Source organism: Aphelocoma coerulescens (genome assembly GCF_041296385.1).
Source record: "Aphelocoma coerulescens isolate FSJ_1873_10779 chromosome Z unlocalized genomic scaffold, UR_Acoe_1.0 ChrZ, whole genome shotgun sequence".
NCBI classification, from domain to species: Eukaryota; Metazoa; Chordata; class Aves; order Passeriformes; family Corvidae; genus Aphelocoma; species Aphelocoma coerulescens.
Window position 1 is genome coordinate 32,908,918 of NW_027184085.1, and position 22,156 is coordinate 32,931,073.

Consider the following 22,156-nt stretch of genomic DNA (forward strand, 5'->3'; position numbering starts at 1 on the left):
TTCATCTCTTTTTCCTGAGAATGGTCTAGTTGCTGCTTTGGAAATAGTTTCTAGCCCAGCTTTACCTGTGAACCTTCTGCACAACCAAATTACAGCCCCATGTATTCTATCCTAACTTTTCCTGGTTTTGCTTTCTATAATGATTTCCTAAGTAGCTTCAGTTTCATGACTGTACCTCTTCACACTCTCATCCTTTCAGAAAAGTTTTTGTCTTATTCCCTACCTTGTAGGAGTAAATAATACTTTTTTATGATAGTATCAGTTTATCTTAGTTGCAGTACATTGATTAGCTTTACAGGGAATCTGTTATCTAGCACTGTTGCTGTACAGAAGATTACAGGACAACAGATTTTCTGGCTTTGTTAATATGGGAAAAATACGTGGGTTTAAAGAGTTTAAAGAGTGGGATGATCAAATAACTGTTATAATTAAAATGATTCCTGAAGCATGTCACTTGGGAGGATCTCTGCTGCTTGCAGTACATTTTTCTATATTATACACAGTTGTATCACATGAGCTGGAAATTGAGAATTTACACTAAAATCTGATAAAAGCCATTTAAGTCTCAACAGAATTTATTTTTCCTTCTCATCTATATTAGGAACAACAGAGACCCAGTCCATATTCAAGTTCATAACTTTTTCTGTCTTGCTTGCGCTTATTACGAGATTTTGAGATAGAGAGAAACAGAATGGAATGGATTTAAACCTTTTTTTTTTGCTTCTTCTTGTGACATAGGTACCATCAATGTTTGCATAGCTTCATTTTTCCAGTATGTTCTTTCCACCAAAAATTCCATAACCAAGAAACGTTCAGTCCCCCTGTCATAGGTTAGCAAGCGTGCTCGCTTCGGCAGCACATCTGCTAAAATTGGAACGATACAGAGAAGATTAGCATGGCCCATGCGCAAGGATGACACGCAAATTCGTGAAGAGTTCCATATCTAAATTGGTGTTTCTGCCTGGTTATAAACCCAACCCGTGACAAAATGGTGGGGAATGCAGGCAATTGATGAGATCTGTGAGATAACGATTAATTAGGAGGAATACTGGGCAAAGCAAGTATTAAGTCATAAGTTAAGTAGCATGATAGTGAGAAACTTATATTGTAATTGTACTGAACTATCTAGGGGTGGAATATAGCAGAAGTTGAATGTAATTTTGATAATAATTCTTAAATGTGTCTTCACAGAGGCGAGGGGTGGAGAATGTCATAGATCAGCAAGCATAGTCACGGAAGGGATGTCCTTGCCAAGGGGTGCTTACAGCTTCCTCTGTGACCTGACAGAACCTATCAGCTGGCCAGTTTGAATATGGACAATTCTTTAAGCCACTTAAAGTTGTGACCGCCTCTGTGATCCACACTTAAGAATAGACAAACTCCCCCCCCAGCTCTCTCTCCTTTCCGGCGCTGGCACAGGTGGCTGCAGGCCCCGTGCGGGGGCCAGCAGGCCTGGCCAGGCCCTGCTTGGGCCAGGCTGGGCCGGGCCACGGCCATCCTGGAGCCGATGGACCTGTTCCAGCCGTGGAACACCCCCCCACTGCCTTGCCGTGGGCAGCCAGAGCGGCTCGGCTCTCCCCCCTCTCCACTGCGATTAGAAAAATTCAACATTCCAGCTGCAAAGCTGCAAGGCCGAGGTGAGATTAACCCTTTTAGTGCTGTGAAGAGCTGAAAACCTGAGGGAAGAGAGAGAGGAGATGCTTAAAGCTGTAATTCTGTTGTGAAGCTATGATGTATCAGAGTATCCCATTGTAATTTCATGAAGATATGGGGGTGGAGTGTTCAACTCATAAGCAAAAGCACCTGCGCTGAGATAGGCAGATGCCAACGCAGCCGTAATTTCATGAGAAGTTTGGACAGGGAGAGATGAACCAGATGAGGACTTTTGCTCCAAATGGGAAAGGAGAAAACCTCAGTTCCTAGAGATGCTCCCAGAGATAGTCCTAACAATGAAGATGAGGAAGACCCTTTGCTCCCAGGGAAGGAGAAGGGCCTCTGTTTTTGTTTCTGAACGGCTCAACCTTAAAAATTGTACCCCAAAAAACTTCAAGAGTGGACCCTCGAAAGCAGTTGCAGGAAAAGCTGCAAGTTGGGGGAAGGGACTCACATTGCGAGCAGAGAGACTCCTCTTCCTAAATGGACTGAACAATATTTGGAAGTGGGTGGCTGTCTCGTTGTGATACTGTTTTCATAGCACGAGCAAGAAGAGACTTCTCTTTCTAAATGGACTGAACAAGGTTATTATGGAAGTGGTACACAGACTGAACATCTTAAGGGTTGTCTTTTTCCATTGTCAGTGGGAGAAGGGAGGAAGGTGGGGGGAGGAGGAGAGTTCTGAAGGTGGTATAATTTTTTCCCCCCTCTTTTAGGTCTGTTAATAAACTTCTTTATATTCTTTCAAGTTTGGTGCCTGCTTTGCATTTCTCCTAATTCTTATCTCACAGAAGATAAACAGTAATGAGTATTTTGGGCCAAACCAGTACACCCCACCAAATCTTTGTTAGAGACAGCCCGAGATCGTAAGCTGGATGTGTAAAGGAAGCAGACAGAATCTATGAAAGCGTAGGCATGTGTATCCTAGATCATATATATATACATACAGAAAGAAACAGTATTGTCCAGTGCATTTCATTCATTAAACTGATGAAAGAGACAGCTAGGCTTTCTTCATGAGATTACAGTGACAATAATAAAAAGATGCAGGACAAAATTTTCTCTTAGAACATTACAACTACAGATGTGTGATGAAGAAAAGAAAATACGTATTAGGAGTGGGCAGTACTAGTTTTACAGTAAGGTAATTTATATTTATAGCATTAGACAATTCCTTATATTATCTTTTTCTGAACAAACCAGGAAAATGTAAAAGACATCATTTGGGGGATGTAGGGGGAAATTACTAGTACCTTGCCATTACTTGTCTGTTATTTTCAAATGCTTTCATGGTCCCAAAATAGAAGTTCTCCTGCCCTAAAATAGTAAAAATGTAACTTCTACTTTTTTATGGCTATGCTGCTGATTCCTGTAATACACCAATGATATTATACTTTTCAGCAGTCTTTGCAGTTCTTGCTGGATAACTGTAACTATATTCCCAATTTAATATTCAGATATAAACAAAAAATTATCTTTACTGTGCAAATGAGAAATGCCTTTGGGATATGTAAAAGCCTCCAGGTATTTTCAAACAAGCCATTGTAAAACTACTACTCATGTTAGTATACTTTCCAGCTACTTTAAATACTATTGATCTCAGTATTATGTAAAGAATATGCTATTTCTAGTTTGCTGCCTTTTGAAAGATTTTTTTTTATGATTTAAAAAAAAGGTGCTAGAAAATAGCTCTTATTAGGTAAATGCATGTGTAAACTGAAGTGGAGTTGGGGTTCAGATGAGAGTATGAAATGTTTTGAAGTATTTTTGCAAACTTCAGAGCTCTGCTTTAAGACTCTTCCTTCTATAGCACATGAAATCTTGACAAGTCAACAGACTTAATTTTCCTCTAGGGCTTCTAGCTGACTCCTTTCCTTTCTTCTGGAAGGGGGATGTAACAGGATCCATTAATGATCAAACTGTGGCAATGATACAAGACTTGGTAGATGTACATGGGGATTTTATTATGCTAGGTAATACATTTGGCAAGCCTGCCTTACGCAGAGGTTTTTCCACATCTAAATTTCAAGTGTGCTGTCTATGGCAGGTCTTAACAAAGGGAAAGAATGGATTTTTCATTTCGGGCCACTCTTAAGAAACAGTGGCAACCTCAATGTTATTGCCAATGTTTTGTTGTTCTTCTTGCTGAGGAGTTACATCTGTCCAAAGGTGAACAGATGGACAAAATATGGCTGAAAAGCAAGAGATCAAAAATAAGCAAAGAATTTTTGGAAAGGTAATTACAGGAGCTTACGCTGTGGTTTGCAGCATCCTGTGAATAGCAAATTGTGGAAGAAACATAAACAGGTTGACATAGATTCTTCAGTGACTGAAGATATGCAGATGTACTGAAAATGGCAAGTACATTTAATGTAAAAGAATAAGTGAATGTGCTGTATGAATGAATGCTATAGATTGCCTACGTTAATTGAAAAAATTAAAAATCTGTATCTCACATCTTTTGAAGGGATGGTAAACATTGTGCAGAAGCTTTCTTAAAACACCCTTTTACAAATTAACAGGAAACACCATCACAGCAGGACAATGATGTAAACAAGATGTAAGCCATTACCATTTTGTCACTCTGAATTTAAAATACAATGGACTGCCCAGTTACTATCACTCAATACAGTGGACAGAATAATAGAACATAAGAGTACAACCTTTTTGGCTAAGGTCAAATAATTGTGATTTTCTACAGTTAATGAAACTTTAATATCCTCTTTCATTAAAAATTCTCAGAACGTTGAACATAAGTCAACATTCCATGGAGAAGAAGGTATTATGCAGTTTGCATGTGTGCATATCTGCATATCGGAGCACAAAATATTGACATGATAATTGCAGTCAAGCCTGATTGAACAGTGGCCTCTGGGAATTCAGCTGGTGTTGTACCAACTGGATGGCTGCTCAGGACACAGTTTGAAATGCAAGGTGCAAGTTAGCACTTTATTCAGCACAGGCAGGCATCATTTAAAAATCCTTGGGGGAAACCCTGGTGATGTGCAGATGTTAAAGCAGTCTGTTCTGAAGTGCTGATATTTTGAACACTGTAAAAGACTTGCGTATTTTAGATGAAAAATGTTTGCAAAATTACTGAGCAAAAATGTCTGTATTTTTTGTACTACTTTAGTGTAAAAATATGTTTACTATTTTATATATGTTGCTTAAAATAAGACATCATCATATGCTTAAAATGAGAGGTTTATTCCAAAATACATCATCTAATGAATTAAATCAATCAAGTTAGAGATTAAAGAAAATTTATGTTTTTGTAATGATGCCTTTTCATTTTGAGACATATCATATACAGAACTGGCTCCATAGATAATTTACTAAGGAAACAATTTCATTTAACATTTGTTATTAGATCTTGAATTATTTTTGTAAAGAAATGAAAATAGGTATATCTCGGGATATAAGGGGAAGAAATAAAGGATCTTTAGAATCTTAGGTGAAATTAAACTCTTGATTAAATGAAAAGAGCTTTTTTTTTTTATATTAGTTCTTAACTAATTAGTTCTTAACACTCTAAAGTTTCTTCTAGGAAGATTAAGGCATAGGCTCTGTTTCTGCTAACCACCAACTGTGCAATCACAAGAATGTGACTGTACACAGTAATTACAATATTGGTTCCGTATTTACTATAACATTGACAGTCTGTGCTCTACAACTTCACTTTGCACGTGGGTGATTAATTATCTGTTTAATACAAACAGAATGTGAATTTTGGAAGTCTGTAAAATACTTGGAAGTTGGAGGACAAGGAGATAAGGTAATCAAATTAAAGCTGCATCATGCAAACTGGTATTTTATAGCCTTTCTAGTTCTGCAGCCCTTTAGAATCAATGAACTGTCTTTCAAAAGTAACAGTATTTCTAGAAGCAGTTTATTGTAGTTAGAGGTATACTGTTAAAATGCAGTCTTTACTGTTTTACCACACTGTTCAAAGTTTGCAGTGGATTTATTCCTAACTTTCTATTTAAGACCAAAGTTGTCGATATGTTTTTTGGATTTGGGATGTTTTGGTGGGGTTTTTTTTGTTTGTTTGTTTGTGGTTTTGTTTGGGTTCTTTTTAAATTTTTTTTTATTGTTTTGTTTGGGGTTTTTGTTTGGGGTCTTTTTTTTGTTTGTTTATTTATGTTTGTTTTTTGGGTTTTTTTTGTTTGAGGGTTTTCTGTTTGGTTTTTGTTGTTTTTTTTTTTAATTTAGCGTATTGTAAAACTGAAAGGATGTGTTCCATGAAACATGTAAACAGCAAATTCAATTTATTAGTTAAATTTATTTTCATTTAGCTGATGTAAATGTGACATAATTATATACGACTCCAAGTTACCTTTTCTTGACAAATGGTTAAATGCTTGTTTGATAAAGACCTGTGGTACAGGATACCTCTTTGCTCATACTGCTTTTGCTGAATATTTGTAGAAACTTGAACAAACTTCTGATTTTTAAAGTATTAAGGTTTTTGCTGTCTTCATACCTCATTCACAGATAAATGTTTCCTCAAAGTCTAATGTTTCATTTCTGGTAAGCCGTTAAAATGGTGCCAAACATCAAGAAGGTTGTCTTGTTGTATAATTGAGTAGAGCATAATACAAGAAGAAAATCGTAACAGAGGAAAAGCTTAAGAATATTTTCTCAGTTTCTTCATTTTTGTGGGAAGCTGAATCTCGATAATTTTTGTAGCTAAATGCATCTGTGTTAAACATTTAAAATAGGTACTACTCATGGGAAAACTGATTGGAGCTTAGAACATGTACAAATTGACAGCCTCTCTTTACTCCATTTTTCATCCTAAAGAAGTCTGCAAATATTCTTAGCTCACATCATTATTGCTCATCAGTGATTCTAATTAGCTAAACAGGAGTTTGTCTCAGTCATTGATCATCATCAGCTTCTTGACAGTGCCTGAATTTTCCCCCCCATACTCCAATGGACTTTTAAAAATACATTTTAGAGATATAACAGCTCAATGAATGAAGTTGTTTGACGATTTTTTTCTCAGTATTTGTTACACTTTAAAAAAAGAAGAGGTGATTGCTGCAATTCCTATCAAGTCTCATTTTAAGGTGTGACAGCAGATCCAAATATGATATGCAAGTTCCAGTCAGATATACTACCTTGAGTGTCTGTGGGGAGCTATCCTGTAACAAGCATGGGAAAACGTCCTATGCCATCAGGAGAAACTACTGATAAAATTGCATGTGAGGTTTCTCTTTAGGCTTCTGACAACTTCCATTGTGTACCTAACTTCTAATAACTAGAACGTTTTCTTTAGATGTGGGTGGTTACATGTTTTGTATTTTGGGGGCGTTAGCACAGCATGTGTTACCTAGAGAGCTTGAAAGAAAACATCATGAAGGCAAAAAGCATTAAATTTATTTAAACTTTCCCCACTCATTATGATGATGTTAGATCTGTGTTTATAAACTTTATTCTTTGACATCTTTGTCTGAAGGAGTGTTTTACCAAGCATTGGATAGGTGGAAAATGCTGCATTTAACTGGAAATGCACTTGGAACTGTTGGCTAGTAGGTACCTCTGTTACAGGCATAATTTTTTGCTTTAACAGTGATCTGGTTTTTTTTCCTCTCCAGTCCCAGGCTTTATTCTTTAAACTCCTTTTTTGAAACCATGTCCCAAAGTCAGAGGGCTCCATAGACTCTTAACTACCAATAATAAATCAGAATTAGCTGTGCATACTGTTTTTCAGAGCTGTTTGTTCCTTTACTTGGTTCGTTTCACTTACTTTTTTTTCTGTTTTCTCCTTAAAATAAATTTTTAAAAATTAACCACCCACAAATGTGAAGTTCCTTAGGGAAACTTACCTAACTTACCAAGTTTTCCGATCAATTAAGGCATTAGAAAACAGGTTTAATAATAAATTTCAAGTGATGATTGCATAGTTGAGTTAGGAGGCTATCTAAACAGTTTTTGTGTCTTGATTGGGTCTTGTTTTGTGAAAGGCAGACTTTGAGAGAGGAGATGATGGTTAGAGTTGGGAAGATGATGGCATATTGTGGATGATAGACTTACGGTCAGAATACTTCTGAGAGCTGGAGGCAATGCTATTCAGTGGTTCATGGGGCTTGTCTGTGGTTAATGGTATGATTCTTTCTGTGTCTGCACCTGACTCTTCTAAGTACTTTGTAGTAAAGACCTTTCCTTTTTGTCTTCTGAAGCTCTTAGGATTTTGGATCAACTAGTTGTGTGTGTGTCTAATCTTGAATTCTTAAGTTTTCTAGCTGTAATTAAGACCTGACCAAACTTTGGATGTTACATTTCTTACAGTTTGGTCATAAATCAATGTAGGTGTATCCCTTCCTCAGATTGGGGTAGCATGGTTACGGGAGAGTGATAACCTTCTTCCCCAAATATTTGGGGTTTGATTACTGCAGCTATTGTCTTTGAGAAACGGTAATTGTTGATAGCCATTTAGGACTCCACAGCAAAGAAATTACGAAGAAGCATTAGTATTTCTATATTGGAACAGTTTTTGTTTCTTAAGTTGAGGAATAATGTCCAGTACCTATCATGAACAGTATGTCTCCTTCAGGAACTTGCACAAACTTTTGGGTTAAGTATTATACAAATAAACTATTCAGACATTTTTGCTTACTAACTCCTGTTCTTTAAGGTTGTCTAGAATCTTCTAGTGCAAAGTTTTATATACCTACCAGAAAGTCTTCTACCATTTTTTTAAAACGAGTATAAGAATGTGACTTCTGCTAGCCAGATGCATGTTATAAGCAGGATGAATTGGTTTCATAACCTGTCATATTTTGAAACCTGTTTGTTGTTTTGGCTCTAGTGCTCCATTTTTTAAAAAAATTGTTTTTTGGAAGGACATCACAGCATAACTTTTGGAATGCATCAAATCATTTCATATTTGCGTGAATTTCTGTAATCACAGTCTACTTAGTTCTGTTATTGTCGGTTTTAAAAGATAAACTATGAAAAGTTTATTTTTAAAAAAACTATGTTTTACTGCTCATGTATTTCTAGCAACCTATCATGCAGTTGCTTGATGGTTGTGGTTGCAGGTGATCAGATGGTTTAAGGTCAGTATTTGATGTTAATTTTTTTGTTAAGTTTCTGTCTCACTTAAAATGTTAAATACATTTCAGATATGAAATGTCTTTTTTAATACTTGTTGAATATTCATGATTTGACTTTTCTCATTGCAGTGCCGAGTTACTTTCTTTATGAAGTAGATTTTTTATTTAGTGACATACAACTGACTAAGACTGCTTCCTGTGTCTTTTTATTATTCCTAACCTAAATGTAGCTTAAATGCATACCTTTTCAGGTAGGTGTTTCTTAGTTTTCTTCAGGTCTTACAATACATCATTGCTGCTATATTTGCAATTGGAGAGAGCTATTTAGAGTTATGATGCCTTGAGACCTAAGTTTCCAAAGCCCTCACTTCAAATTCCGTACCATTTTATTTAATTCTTTGTTTACTCAAGATTGGACTAGATATTTTAGCAGTCATAGAACTTTATTAAAAACCCCCATGTTATTGGATGGCCTGTTACGACTGTAGTTTAGTTTTCAAGATCTTTGGTAGCATTAGGCTACACAGTAATACCTAATAGTGGAGAAAAATAATCCTCCATGTATCTACTGTCCTTGTTGGCCGCTGTTACAAAATGCTTCGGCAGATAAGGCCTTTTGTGTACAGCTGGGTATTTTCATCCACTTCAGATCAGATTTACAGACTCGTGTACTAGTGTTTCATTCCCCTCCAGCTCTGAAACATTCCTTATTTGGTAGAGCAAGAGTTGCTCAAGTAGGATTCCTTTGCTTCCGTAGGTGGCTGATACCAGCCATGATGCAAGTTTTAACTATATTGTGAGAACAGGGATAATCTGCATGAGTTTCTGCTTCTGTCAGCTGTGGTGCTGGGATTGCCTGAAATATTTGGACACTTATAGGGAATATATATTTCTAAGCCCTTTAGTCACACATATGTGGTAAGAACTCTGACTTGTGCTAAGGAATCTGAATATCCTTACTGTTGCAACATTTTTTTTCCTTCTGCCTAAAACAAAAGCTAGTAAGGGCATCAGTATTTGAACTCAGTTAAGAAATAAGATAGCAGTGAGATGAGGTACTTCGTTAAACAAAGCATTAATGACTCATCAACTTGCATTGTACAAAGTGTCGCAGAGATAGAGTGGCTCTGCTCATCCCCCTTACTCAAGCTTCTGAGCTTTTTTTTTTTTTTTTGCTGTTAAAAGTTACTTATTCTGTCCCTGTGGAAGATAGTAAAATAATTATCCATGATGTTCAAAAGTGTTGTTTCAGACAGAAAAATGCCATATAACTGTCAGAAGGACTTCACAAACCCAAGTAGCTTGGTGATTCTGCATTGCAAAGAAGGAGCAAAAGCATTTTGCTCATTCTGTGTTCAAGTACACTTTCTAATTTGGGAAAGAATGAGACAGGTCATTTCAGCTGCTTTAAAAATATTAAGACCTCTTAACTTCTGTTTCTTTTTGAACAAAGTTGCATTAGGTGTTTACAGATGTAATTTGCTGTCACTTGCCATATGCTCACTGATTAATTCTGCAGGGCCTGTCAGCTTCAGATAATTTAATTTTCTGTGCTTTAAAATGACATTCATTATCAGGACATGAAAAATTCAAATGATTAACTGCAAATTATGACTAATAAAGTGTCTCTTTTTTTTGTTTGTTTCTAGAGAAAAACAGAAAGCTGGAGTCAAGGACAGAAGAATTTTAGAGATTTTACAAGCCAAAGACAGCAAAATAGAATCTCTAGAACAGGTTTGTATTATGTTTAAATAGAGCAATTAAGAAAACTTGTCATTGACATCACATTTATGTTTCTCAAAATAGAAAATAATTTGCTATTATGTCTTAAGAAGAAAGCTGCAGGTGATTCAGAGATTATAACTTTCTGGTAAAGTATTATTTAAACTCTTCTGTGTGTTCAAACAGTTGTTACCTAAAAAGTTCATATTTAAACAAGTATATAGAAAACATACATACATTATGTATGATATGATGTGCAGTAAAGACATTATATTTTATTATAGAATTCTTTATTATAGAGATTATATAATGTATAGTATATATAGTATATAATCTATATTATATACTTCATATACTGTAGAATTATATCTAATTAATATATTAGATGTAATATAATGTATTACATTGCATATAAAATGTAGATCTATGAAAGATGTAATTATAAAATAATACAGTAAACAAAATAAAAATACTGTTTATTATTAAATAAACTTTTACTTTGTATTACAGCAGTGGCTGAAATTTCAGTGTGTTGTCACATCCTCATGGCTGTAGGTGTGATGTGTTAAGTGATGCACACACATCATGTTTAGAAGCCAGCAATGTATGATTACTCCTGAATTTCTATCCAGTCCTTATTTGAAAGACAAAATACCTGTGAAGACCTTTACCAGGAATATGTTTGCAGTACTGTGCTTTTAAGAAAGCTGCGTACTGTGGCAGCATCTGAATCTGGGGTGTGCATCTCCATGAGATTGCTTTCTGTGGTTTCAGATCGGTTTCAGAAGCTGAAACTAATTGATCAGAAATCTGAAATTGATGGTGTGATGTAATTACATCATCTACGTGGCAATGGAGAGAGGCTGGTAACTGTGACTAGAACCATGGAAAACTGGCAGCCTGGAAAGAAGAGTTTGTCAACAGGATGGTAAAGCTCTGGATATACATACAACCTTGGGAATGAGAGGCTGGAGAGTAACCCCACAGAAAATCCAGGGATCCTTGTTGACAGAAAGTTGAACATGAGTCAGCAGTGCCCTGGCAGGCAGGAGGGCCAGCAGTGTCTGGGGAGGGCATCAGGCACAGCATTGCCAGCCTGGCAAGGGAGGGGATTGTCCCTCTCTGCTCTGCACTGGGGCAGCCTCACCTCGAGTGCTGGGGTTAGTTTTGGGCACCACAATAATGAAGGTGGTGGAGGGCCTTCAGGGGAAGCCCCCTTGAGCCGGGGTGGCTGAGGTTAGTCGGCTTGTTCAGCTTTGCGAAGAGGAGACTGAGGGGAGATCTCATTGTGATTTATGACTTCCTCGTAAGGGAAAGAGGAGGGGCAGACACTGGTCCTCTTCCCTTTGGTGACCAGGGACTGGACCGGAGGGATTGGCTTGGAGTTGTCAGGGTAGGTTTGGCTTGGATATTAGGAAAGGTTTCTTCACCCCAACGGTGGTTGGGCACTGGAACAGGCTCCACTGGGAAGTGGCCATTGTACTAAGCCAGAGTTCAAGAAGCGTTTGGACTGCTCTCAGGCACACGGTGTGATTCTGGAGGTTGTCCTGTGCAGGGCCAGGAGTGGGACTTCATGGTCCTTGTGGGTTGCTTCCAAATCAGGATATTCTGTGATTCGGTGATTCTAACAGATGAGGAAAACAGAAGTTGTTTTGATGATCATCACAACTCTAATGCAGCCCTTACAATTAGCTTCCCTTAGAGTATCATTGACTTGGGGGGGGCAGGTTGTGAAGGGCACCAGATGGTGCCAGTGCTGTGTATAAAAACAATGTACAGAGGTGATGTCATTCTGACCTTCTTGCCTCATCCGTTGGCTGGGATGCTGTAGTGTTGAATCAAGAGAGAGATTGTTTCCTGAGCGTGTGGTTTTGGTGATTTGGTGTCAAAGAATGGAGCTGGCTTAAAAAACAATGTAGTAGAAAGTGTTCTTATTTATTTTTTACTGAATGTGCTCCTTCTTTGTTCATCTAAGGAGAAAAAGATATTATTTATGTAATTAACATGCAAAATAGGTTGCTTGTGAAAATGTGCATTTTGACAGAAATGGTAATCAATGTTCCTTTCTGTAAAGTACAGACAGGAAGACTTGAAAGCTGTGTATTTCAGTCTACTAATTTGTTACATCTACTAAGTTGAGATTAGCCAGTCATGTCTTCTGTTGTTTTTCTCTTCCCCTTCATGCACCATACAAAGACACCAGTTGCAACAGTATAATTTGTTGTAGGGTTTATTGTCTAGGAATTTCTGGGTGACCACCAAAAAGCTGATTGTATAAATCAGTGTTGAGTAAGATAAAAAAGAAAAATCAATGTGGTATCTCATCATTTGACATAAATGTAAGGTTATATTCTTCTAGAAATAACAACAAAACCCTGTAAGGAGAACATGAGATGTCTTGTATTTGGTAGCATATTTCTTGTATTTGGTAGCATATTTCTTGTCTTGTATTTGGTAGCATATTTCTTGTCTTGTATTATGCTTAGACTTTATCCTGACATGCCTAAGAGGACTTTTAAAATTTCTGTAAATATGACAGTATATTCTCCACAGCCTAGGTGAGTGTCATGGGTTAGCAAGCGTAGTCCTGGAAGTGATGTTCTTGCAAAGGGGTGCTTACGGCTTCCTCTGTGACCTGACAGAACCTATCAGCTGGCCAGTTTGAGTATGGACAATTCTTTAAGCCACTTAAAATTGTGACCACCTCTGTGATACGCACTTAAGAATAGACAAACTCCCCTCCCCCCGCAAGCTCTCTCTCATTTCTAGTGCTGGCACAGGTGGCTGCAGGCCCCGTGCAGGGGCCAGCAGCCCCGGCCAGGCCCTGCTTGGGCCAGGCTGGGCCGGGCCACGGCCATCCTGGAGTCAATGGACCTGTTGCACCCACGGAACCCCCTCCTCAGCCCTGCTGTGGGCAGCCGGAGTGGCTCGGCTGCCCCCCCTCCACTGTGATAAGCCACATTCCAGCTGCAACGTCTGGGTGAGATTAACCCTTTTATTGCTGTGAAGAGCTGAAAACCTGAGGGAAGAGAGGAGATGCTTAAAGCTGAAATTCTGTTGTAAAGCTATGATGTATCAGAGTACCTGTTGTAATTTCATGAAGACATGGGGAGTGGAGTGTTCAGCTTATACTTGTGAGCAAAAGCATCTGTGCTCAGATAGGCAGATGCTAAAGCAGCTGTAATTTAATGAGAAATTTGAACAGGGAGAGATGGAAGTGATGAGGACTTTTGCTCCAAAGGAAAAGGAGAAGACCTCAGTTCCTAGAGATGCTCCCAGAGATAGTCCTAAAGATGAGGAAGACCCTTTGCTCCCAGGGAAGGAGGAGGGCCTCTGTTCTTAGAGATGAAATGCTCCCAGAGATGGGTGAAGAGAACTTTTATTTCTGAATGGCTCAATCTTAAAATTGTACCGCAGTAATTTCAAGAGTGGACCCTCGAAAGCAGTTGTGGGAAAGCTGCAAGTCGGGGGAAGGAACTCACATGCGAGCAGAGAACCAACCCGGGCGGCTGTCTCGTTGTGATAATGTTTTCATAGCATGAACAAGAGAGACTTCTCTTCCTAAATGGACTGAACAAGGTTATTATAGAAGTGGTAAACAGACTGAACACCTCCAGGGTTGTCTTTTTACATTGTCAGTGGGAGAAGGGAGAAAGGTGGCCGGGGGGAGGAGAAGAGTTCTGAAGGTGTGGTATGATTCTTTTTTTTTTCTTCTTTTAGGTCTGTTAATAAACTTCTTTATATTCTTTCAAGTTTGGTGCCTGCTTTGTGTTTCTCCTAATTCTTATCTCACAGAGGGTAAACAGTAATGAGTATTTTGGACCAAACCACTACAGTGAGATAGATCCATCTAGTTAGTTCTTACTGAAAGCTAAATGAAATTAATTTGTAATGAGATTAGTATCAGAGTGGTTTATATTTTAATAGATACTACTGAAAATCAAGTAAAATAATAAATTTGGAGACTTATGATTGAGAAGTAATATGGTCTTTAATCACATTTGTATAACCTAACAGGGAAGAAGAGTGCTCAGATACTCGTGAGAATTGATATTCATTGTGGCTTTAGGGTTAAAATAAAAGTGGAAATCATCATTAATCAAAAGTTCTGCTGTCCAATATCTTTGGAATGGAGTATATGCATTGAACTTCTGTTTACTTAATAGAACTTCAGTATGACAACTGGTGATGGGGTCAGTGGCTCTGACCCAGGAAGAGGTGACCAGTCCGGGGAGATGGTCCCGAAAGGAATCGCCTTCCCGAGGCCCAGTGTCTTCCCTCAGCTGCTGGCAGGAGGGTCCTTGCAGAGACTGTCAGCTCTTTAGTGATTATCAGCTCGTGATTTCAGCTCAGTTCTGCAGGGCAGCCTCCAGGCCAAGCCAGACCAGAGAGAGACGAGAGGTTCGTGTGGCTGGTTCCGCACAGAGGCAGCTTTATTGTTGGTCCCCTCCAGTGAAGGGGAAAGCCCGGGACGAGAGCTGTCTCCCACAGGGGCAGAGGCCTTAGCTTTTATAGGGATACAGGGGATGGGTGAAGGCCAATGGGTTACAAAGGATCTGCATAGGGTCTCCTAAAGGATTGTGGGTCTGTCTTTTCTCACTGTGACCAAAGAAGTGGTTGCCTTTCCAGGGAGTCCTGCTGGGCGATTGCAAAATCTCTTAGCAGAGATTCCCTCCAAGGCAGGGGCTGGTCAGACCCCACACTTCAAGTTTTCACCTTTCCTAAATTACAGTGTTGTAATCTTCAGTTTTATGAATAAGACTTCTTTTTGGTCATGAACTTCATATTGTTTTAATGCATTTAAAGTATGCATTAGTGTGGAACATTTAAAGATGTACCATTCAAAGTTTCAAATAAATCTGTTAAAGCATTTAAGATTAAGATTATTCTTGTCTATTATTGTACATAAATTCAGTACAGAATGTATTGTATTTGAGTTTTCCATTGTACTTTTACTTTTCCCCTTTTTTGTCTTTTTTTTTTTCTTTTTTTTTCTTTTTTTTTAGTTGGTTTATTGGTAACTTTTGGTCCTCATAGTCAGAACTGGGCCTCACCTTGCATATAGATATGTTTATTCTAAATGCCATGCGGTAAAAATCTTACTCCTTTGAGATTAGTGTCTAGGTTGCTATACTGATTTTTTTACTGTTATTTTTGTTTTATGCAGTGTCTCAAAACTCTTTTTTCAGCAGTTATGTATCCCTGACATACATGCATCACTTCTCTGTTTGTTTCAAGGAAAACAATTTCTAACTGCTATGTTTAAGTGGCTAGGACACTCTCTTAGAATTTTAATTCTTCTTCTGAAGTCTGATAGATAGCTTACTGCAGAAATCTTTTCATTCTCTTTTTTATTTTTAACCTGTTGTATTTGATTTATAATAATTGTGTGTATCTCAAATAGATCACCGATGCTGTTTTTTCCTTAAAAAGTAAGGTGAGGTTTTTGGAGGAATGTATGAAATTTTCAAATTCAAACAATTAGTTTAGCAGATAATATTGGAGCAGGGAATATTCTTCTGCCATTTACGCAATAGATAAATTAAAATATCTTAACCTGTTTTCTTTAGAAGATGACATTAAAGACATGTAAAAATATCAGTAAACCTTTTCTTATAACATTGTTAATTAATTAGGTTTCAATTTTGATCTGGAGGAACTAAAGCTAATCTTTTTGTCCTAGACCTTGTAACATTTCAAAACCTTATCAACTGATTATACTCTAGAGGGGTTAAAATAGTACTAGCTTGCCTCATTATCTGCTCTTGAAAATCTTCAGCTTGCTGTGCAAATCTGTATTAAAGCCCCTTTAATGGGTCCAATTGAAAGAAGCATAATTCTACCTTCTAGCATTAATTAACACTGATAAATTTTTCTTGACTTTTGTACCTTCACATGATTATATTTTTCTTTGTAATAAAATACTTTTATTAAATTAAGACAAATGTATGCAGACATTATTACCATCTAAATACTTTATTTTCAGTAGCATGTAAGCTTGATTATTCTTGTGTAATGAGGGACATGATGATAATTTTGGTAATAAGGAGTTCAGGTGAATGTGTCAGCAGTGTTGAGATTATGTGAATTTTATAAACGCTTTGCAAAAAAAGTTTGGTGAATAAGATTTATGGATACTGCACACAAAGCATGTTGAAGGGGACACTAACAGATTTTTTTTCTTTAAAAAACAGTGACTCAAGTTGTACATTGGAAAAGGGATCAGCCTTCAGTGGTGAAACGTGTTTTATGTAGCACCTTTGAACTGCATCAGTGAATTATCATATGTCTTTTTCCCTTTCTGCTTGGCATCTTCTAGTTAGTTTTCTCATAAAATTAAGGAAGGAAACCTTGTTAAGGAGCTGATCTCAGTGAGAAAGATGGGAAGAAAAATACACAAACATTTAAGAATTGCTGATTTTGGTTTACTGATAGAACACTACCTGAGGTAGGTAGTATGATGACTATGGCTAATACCTGTGGGCTTTTTTGACTGAAGCAATTAATAAGCTCTAAATTACAGTGTACCTTTACAGCTCATTAGTATTTTTGTATGAATTCCCAGTAGGAATGCTTTTTCTACCAGTTGAAAATGTGTTTCTGTGAGGTAGCTTACTTCATTTTGAGGAAATAGTTTTTAAACTTAACTTTTTCCTACTTAACTCTGCAGAAAAGAAGCTATATTGGGTACTTATATAGCTGTGTTGTAAATCTATGCTTTACCTCTTTAATAACTCACATGAGTGGCCATTCCTGAAGTTGGCTAAAGCTTCTGGGTCTTAGGCTTACTCAGCCTTCATATTCTTAGTGGTGTTTCTACAGAGATAGCCTGAAATGGTACCTGCACTTGGATTAGACAGAAAAATGTACAGTAAGTAAAGGAATGTGGTATCTCTTGTCCTCTGCCAAGTACACTAGTTTGAAATGCATGATTTCTTGAATATTGAGCAGAACTCAGTATTGAAGCCTAGAAAGAAGAGAGAGATGTGGTCTTTATGATCTCATTCATCCTCCTGTGTTAGTGTCTAGTTGGGAAATTTCTTTTCAGCCTGGTAAAACAGTTATCATGTAGCCAGTGAGAGTTACAACAGAGTAGCTTTTTATTTGAGCTAAAAATGGTTTCTGTAGCCATTGGAATCTACTTTTACTGTGTAAGAGATTAACTTCTTTGCTGTTTTTAGTATATTAGTTGGTCATTGTAGTGATGCTTTTTTTTGTTTGTTTTTTTCTTTCAGTTCTAAGGTCAGTAGGCTTTTAAGGGGTTGGATTTTATTCCCTGTTTAAGGACGTTTGATGAGGAAGCTTTTCATATATCATGGCTTCTTGAATACAGGCAGATTTCCTGAAATTCAAGAAAATAGTTACGCTTTAAGGATCAAGTAGCAGAAAGAAGCAGGTAGAGCCCTGTGAGATTAGATTCTGGCCTTATGAATCTGCTGACAACACTTCAGAAGGAGCTTGTCAGAAGAGTTGATCACAGCAACAGCTGTTCTTTATTTACTACACCTGATCTGGCAGCATTGATGTATATGAGTGTAATGAAATACTGCTGTGTCAGGCATAGATGCTAGTAGGTATCGATTCCTGCAGATCTCAGATCATCCTGGACTCTTCCAGAGGCAGAGGCTAACTCACTCTGAGCACCTTGTGTAAGCCTTGCTGGAAAGGAAAGCATAGAAAAAATAATCTAAACCTAGTTCCGTGAAGATTGTGCTCTTCAATGAAAATAAGAGAAAAGCTCATTTAGCAGGGTATTGGATTTGATTGGAAATTAGTAGGGAGAATAGAGGATAGAAAGATCCTTTGGATTTTTTGTTTTCTGACCTAGAAGGCTGTGCTGCTGCTGTTTCAAAGTAGAGCTGCTAAGAAGAGAGGAAAGAACAGAGAATAAATTTATTAGGCAGTGTTGCTGTACAGCACTGTGTTATGGGTTGTACAGAAAATCTGGTCTGTCCTGGTATAGAGAATCACTATCTGTGGCAAGACTGTCAGATTATATTGTCGATATTTGCTGCAGTTTTCCTGAGAGCTCAGTAAAGTAAAATGGACAGTAAATTTCTAAGTGTAGTAGATGCATTACTGCAATGCACAGTATACTGCTTGGTATTGATGCTGAATTTATTATGGAGCTGCAGGTTTTCTATTTTGACGAAATGCTGTCTCATTTCCAAATTAGAGGTGTGTTTTTGCAAAAAAACTGTCCCTAAATTTTTCCCCTCTGCGGGGCAAGGAGATTCTGTGTTCCTTGTTTCAGAGACGGAAAGCCTGTTGTGGAAAACTACATGTGCCAGAAGCAGTATTTGGCTTCCTTGTCAATGCAAAAATGCAGTTGCTGGCAGTGCTTGCTTGCAGCAGAAGGAACTGAGAGAAAGGGATACAAAGGATTGTAAGATATTTAGGAAAATATCAGTAAAGCTTTGTTTTAGTGAACAAGAAGGAATGTGCTGCAGTGGAGTTGTAAGGAGCAGCATGAGTGGAAAGAAGGTGGTGCACATCACAAAAAAGTTCTCTCCAGGCTGTGACTTACTCAGTAGGTTGCTGGTGAGAGAAGGTTCCATTGCTACTGGTGAAAGTGTGGTGCTAGAGTTGCATAAAGCCACAGTTTATTTCCACCACATGTTCAGGTAATGAAAAATTCTATCAGGTGTTTCGATTAAGATAGCAAGCTTTGCTGAAGATACCAAATTAATCACACCAGACAAGTCCAAAGAGGGCAATAGGGAACATGGTGTTCATAATAGATTATGCTGTTTGACCCATCCTTAATCTATGGGTCAGGTGAGAATTCAGGAGCAAGGCTGACTAATAGTAGAGAAGTAAATACATATTCACGACCTGCAGGATGAAGTCAGCTGCTCATATTTCTGGTCTGCTTCTCTGTAGAACCATTTTAGTTGATCCTCTTAAAAAAGCTTTAACGAATCTTGATTTTCTTTTCTACTGTCTGCAAAACAGACCTGTCCTTTTCCAACAGCACATATATGGTGGGAAAGCACATTTGAATGGACCATGTTTTAAGAATGTTTTTCCTTGTATACATCTCTAAGTTACCATGTTGTATTTCATGTCTTATATTGATAGAAATAGGCATTCAAAAATTCTCACTCATTTTGGGAACAGATTTATACATACCTGCTTGCAGGTTAATAATTTTTCTCAGAAACCATTTTTTAAATTGCTTTATCTCAGGGAGTCCTGGAAAACATGGGATTGGATGAGGAAGAACAAACTTTGGTGTTATGAAAATCAAGTGAACTCCCCCACTTAAATTGCTCCATATTTGTGGTTGCTTTTTTAATTTAAGATTGTTCTGGCAGAAGATTAGGAATGAAAAGTAAGAATTAAAAATGGGACATGCATTCAAAATACTGTTATATGTGTTACATTTTAATCCACTGTATGTCAGCTGCTATTTTTCATTGTTTTTTCATCCTTGTTAGGAGACAAGTTTTAAGTTGAATACTTATCTGTGAATACAGGTATGCTCTGGAACCTATGGTAGAATCAGGTAGCACTGTTGGCATTTTACTTCTAGAGCAGTATGGATTTAAAAATAACTGATATTTTATATCATAACTAGCTACTGTCATTCAGACTCTGAAAGGACACTGTACAGACTGTAGAATGCAGCTGATGACTCTCACAGCACATGGTTACCTTTTCATGAACTATTTGCATTGAACTTCTGTTTGTCCTACATCTCAAAATAGTTTAAGAATCTAATGAATAGTCATGAGATGAAAGAAAGTGAACTTCTTTTATTAGTTTTTTGTTTTGGTTTGGTTTTTTCCCTTTGTTTTGGAGGACTGTATGAGAACAGACTAGCAATGCTTTTTGTTAAATGTGCATATGAGTGCTCAAGAACAATGAAGATTAATAAAGTTGAAAAAATATAGAGGGAAATTTAAGAAAGCTTAATCAAGGGAAGATAAAAAATGTCACTGGCACACACATTCTAATGGTGTATACTTATTGATAAATTCCTGCTAGAAATGAAAACAGGAGTTGGAAGGAGAGGAGAGGTTAAAAGTGTGGTAAGTCAACCTCAACTACTTGGTGAGGAAAAAGAGATGATGAAAGGGAGAAAATATGTTGTAAAATGTTGAAGTAGAAATTCTGAGGAGAACTTTAAAAGAAATGGTATTTCCACATTTAAATTTAATAAAATAATTTCATTACTAAATTATTTTTTTTCTGCATAAGATGTCAGGATTTTAACTTTATTAATATTTTTCCACGTGCTGTATTAGAAGTGGACTACTGCACACTAAAAGCTTCTGATAAAGAATGCAATGAAGAAAGCACAGAATTTAATATTTATTTGTTACCCTGATCCTTTTGGTAGTAGAAATCAAATGCATGCCCCTTTGTTGCATTCATAGATGGACTCCTTTAATATTGTTGTGCACAGAATTTTTTCATGAAGTGCTTCAACACCCAGTGTGTTGGTGCATTTCTGTATTAGCAGCAACATGGAAGGATATGTCAGTTTTGCATTTCTGCTAGATAGTTTTTACTCCAGTTTTGGTTAACTTCTTCAGATGAAATAAAACCCAGTCTTACTTACATTTTATGAACCTGTTTAGAGGTAGCTATGCAATACTGATTTAGTAGTGGAGTCTGATCTGATTTCAAAATGGAGAGTTAGGAGCTGGTTTCCCAACATTTTTGCCTCAACCGCCAAAATAAGAAAATTTGGAAAGCACTTAATGTAATAGTAACATGTACAGCTGTTGTTTCATAGTTCTTTCTACACGCTTTTTATGTAGTAGATTAAAAAATATTTCACTAAAGACTGGAGTTTTAGTGATGATATCTGCAATATCAAACAGTATGTAACTTCTGGTAATTGTGTCCTAACTCACTTTTTTTTTTAAATCAGACTCCTGGAATTAAAGATTTGCTTTTGTCACCCCTTTCACTGTCTCCACAGTGAAAAGTCACAAATGGGTAAAAATGAGGTTTTAATTTAATTTTTTTTTTTTTTTTTTTCCTGTCTCTTCACATGAAGTGTGGACAGATAATTTTAACATCCTACTGCTGTGAAAAGACTTAGTGTTCAGATTTAAGACAAAAAAAGGCTATTGTGTTCTTTTGGTTTTGATCTGTTTTTTTCACAGCAGATTTTCTCAGTTTGACTTAGTATGTGATTTTGCTTCCTCTTCAGATTAATATGAAGGTATTTAAAAAAGAAATAGTATTTGGTAGTAAACAGTGTAGCTGTATTATGGAAGGAAAAAAATTGTATTGTACTGTAGGTAAAGAGATGCCATGGGAAAGGATGAAAATGAATTCTGGAATGACAGTCCTCTGAGCGTCAAAAGGTCTGCTCCACCAGGTCACAGTGTTTCTTTCTGTGTACTGTTGCCTGGAGCACTCTGGGCTCCAGCAGTATACGGGGGATACTCTTTGATTCTTCCCACCTAAACAGAAGGGTAAAATCAGATTCTTTTGGTTTTCATTAGAACAAATTCATTTTAGAATAGGTTTGTATCTTGGAAGTTTGTCAAAGTGTACTTTAAATGTCTTAGTTACATTAAGGTTTTTTATGGTTCTTGACCACCAAGCTGTCAAACACTGCTTTTGCCCTATTGTATTCAAACAAGGATGACTGAGTCAACTCAAAGTGCAAGTTGAGATTGTTCTTGTGTAGTGTCAGACTGTCTATATAGTATCTAGACAAAAATCAGTAGATACTATGGGAATAGATGAATTCCTGA

The 22,156-nt window shown here is 37.2% G+C and overlaps 1 protein-coding gene and 1 non-coding gene across 2 annotated transcripts in view; both read left to right on the top strand.

Annotated features, from left to right (window-relative positions):
- Positions 1-22,156, top strand: part of CNTLN (centlein) — a 199,609-nt gene that overhangs the window by 30,225 nt on the left and 147,228 nt on the right. The window contains 1 exon segment of the mRNA XM_069002458.1: positions 10,364-10,448. Within this exon segment, the coding sequence (XP_068858559.1) occupies positions 10,364-10,448 (85 nt within the window).
- LOC138103922 (U6 spliceosomal RNA) lies at positions 841-947 on the top strand. Its single transcript, XR_011147889.1, has one exon. It is a non-coding gene; the product is annotated as a U6 spliceosomal RNA (small nuclear RNA).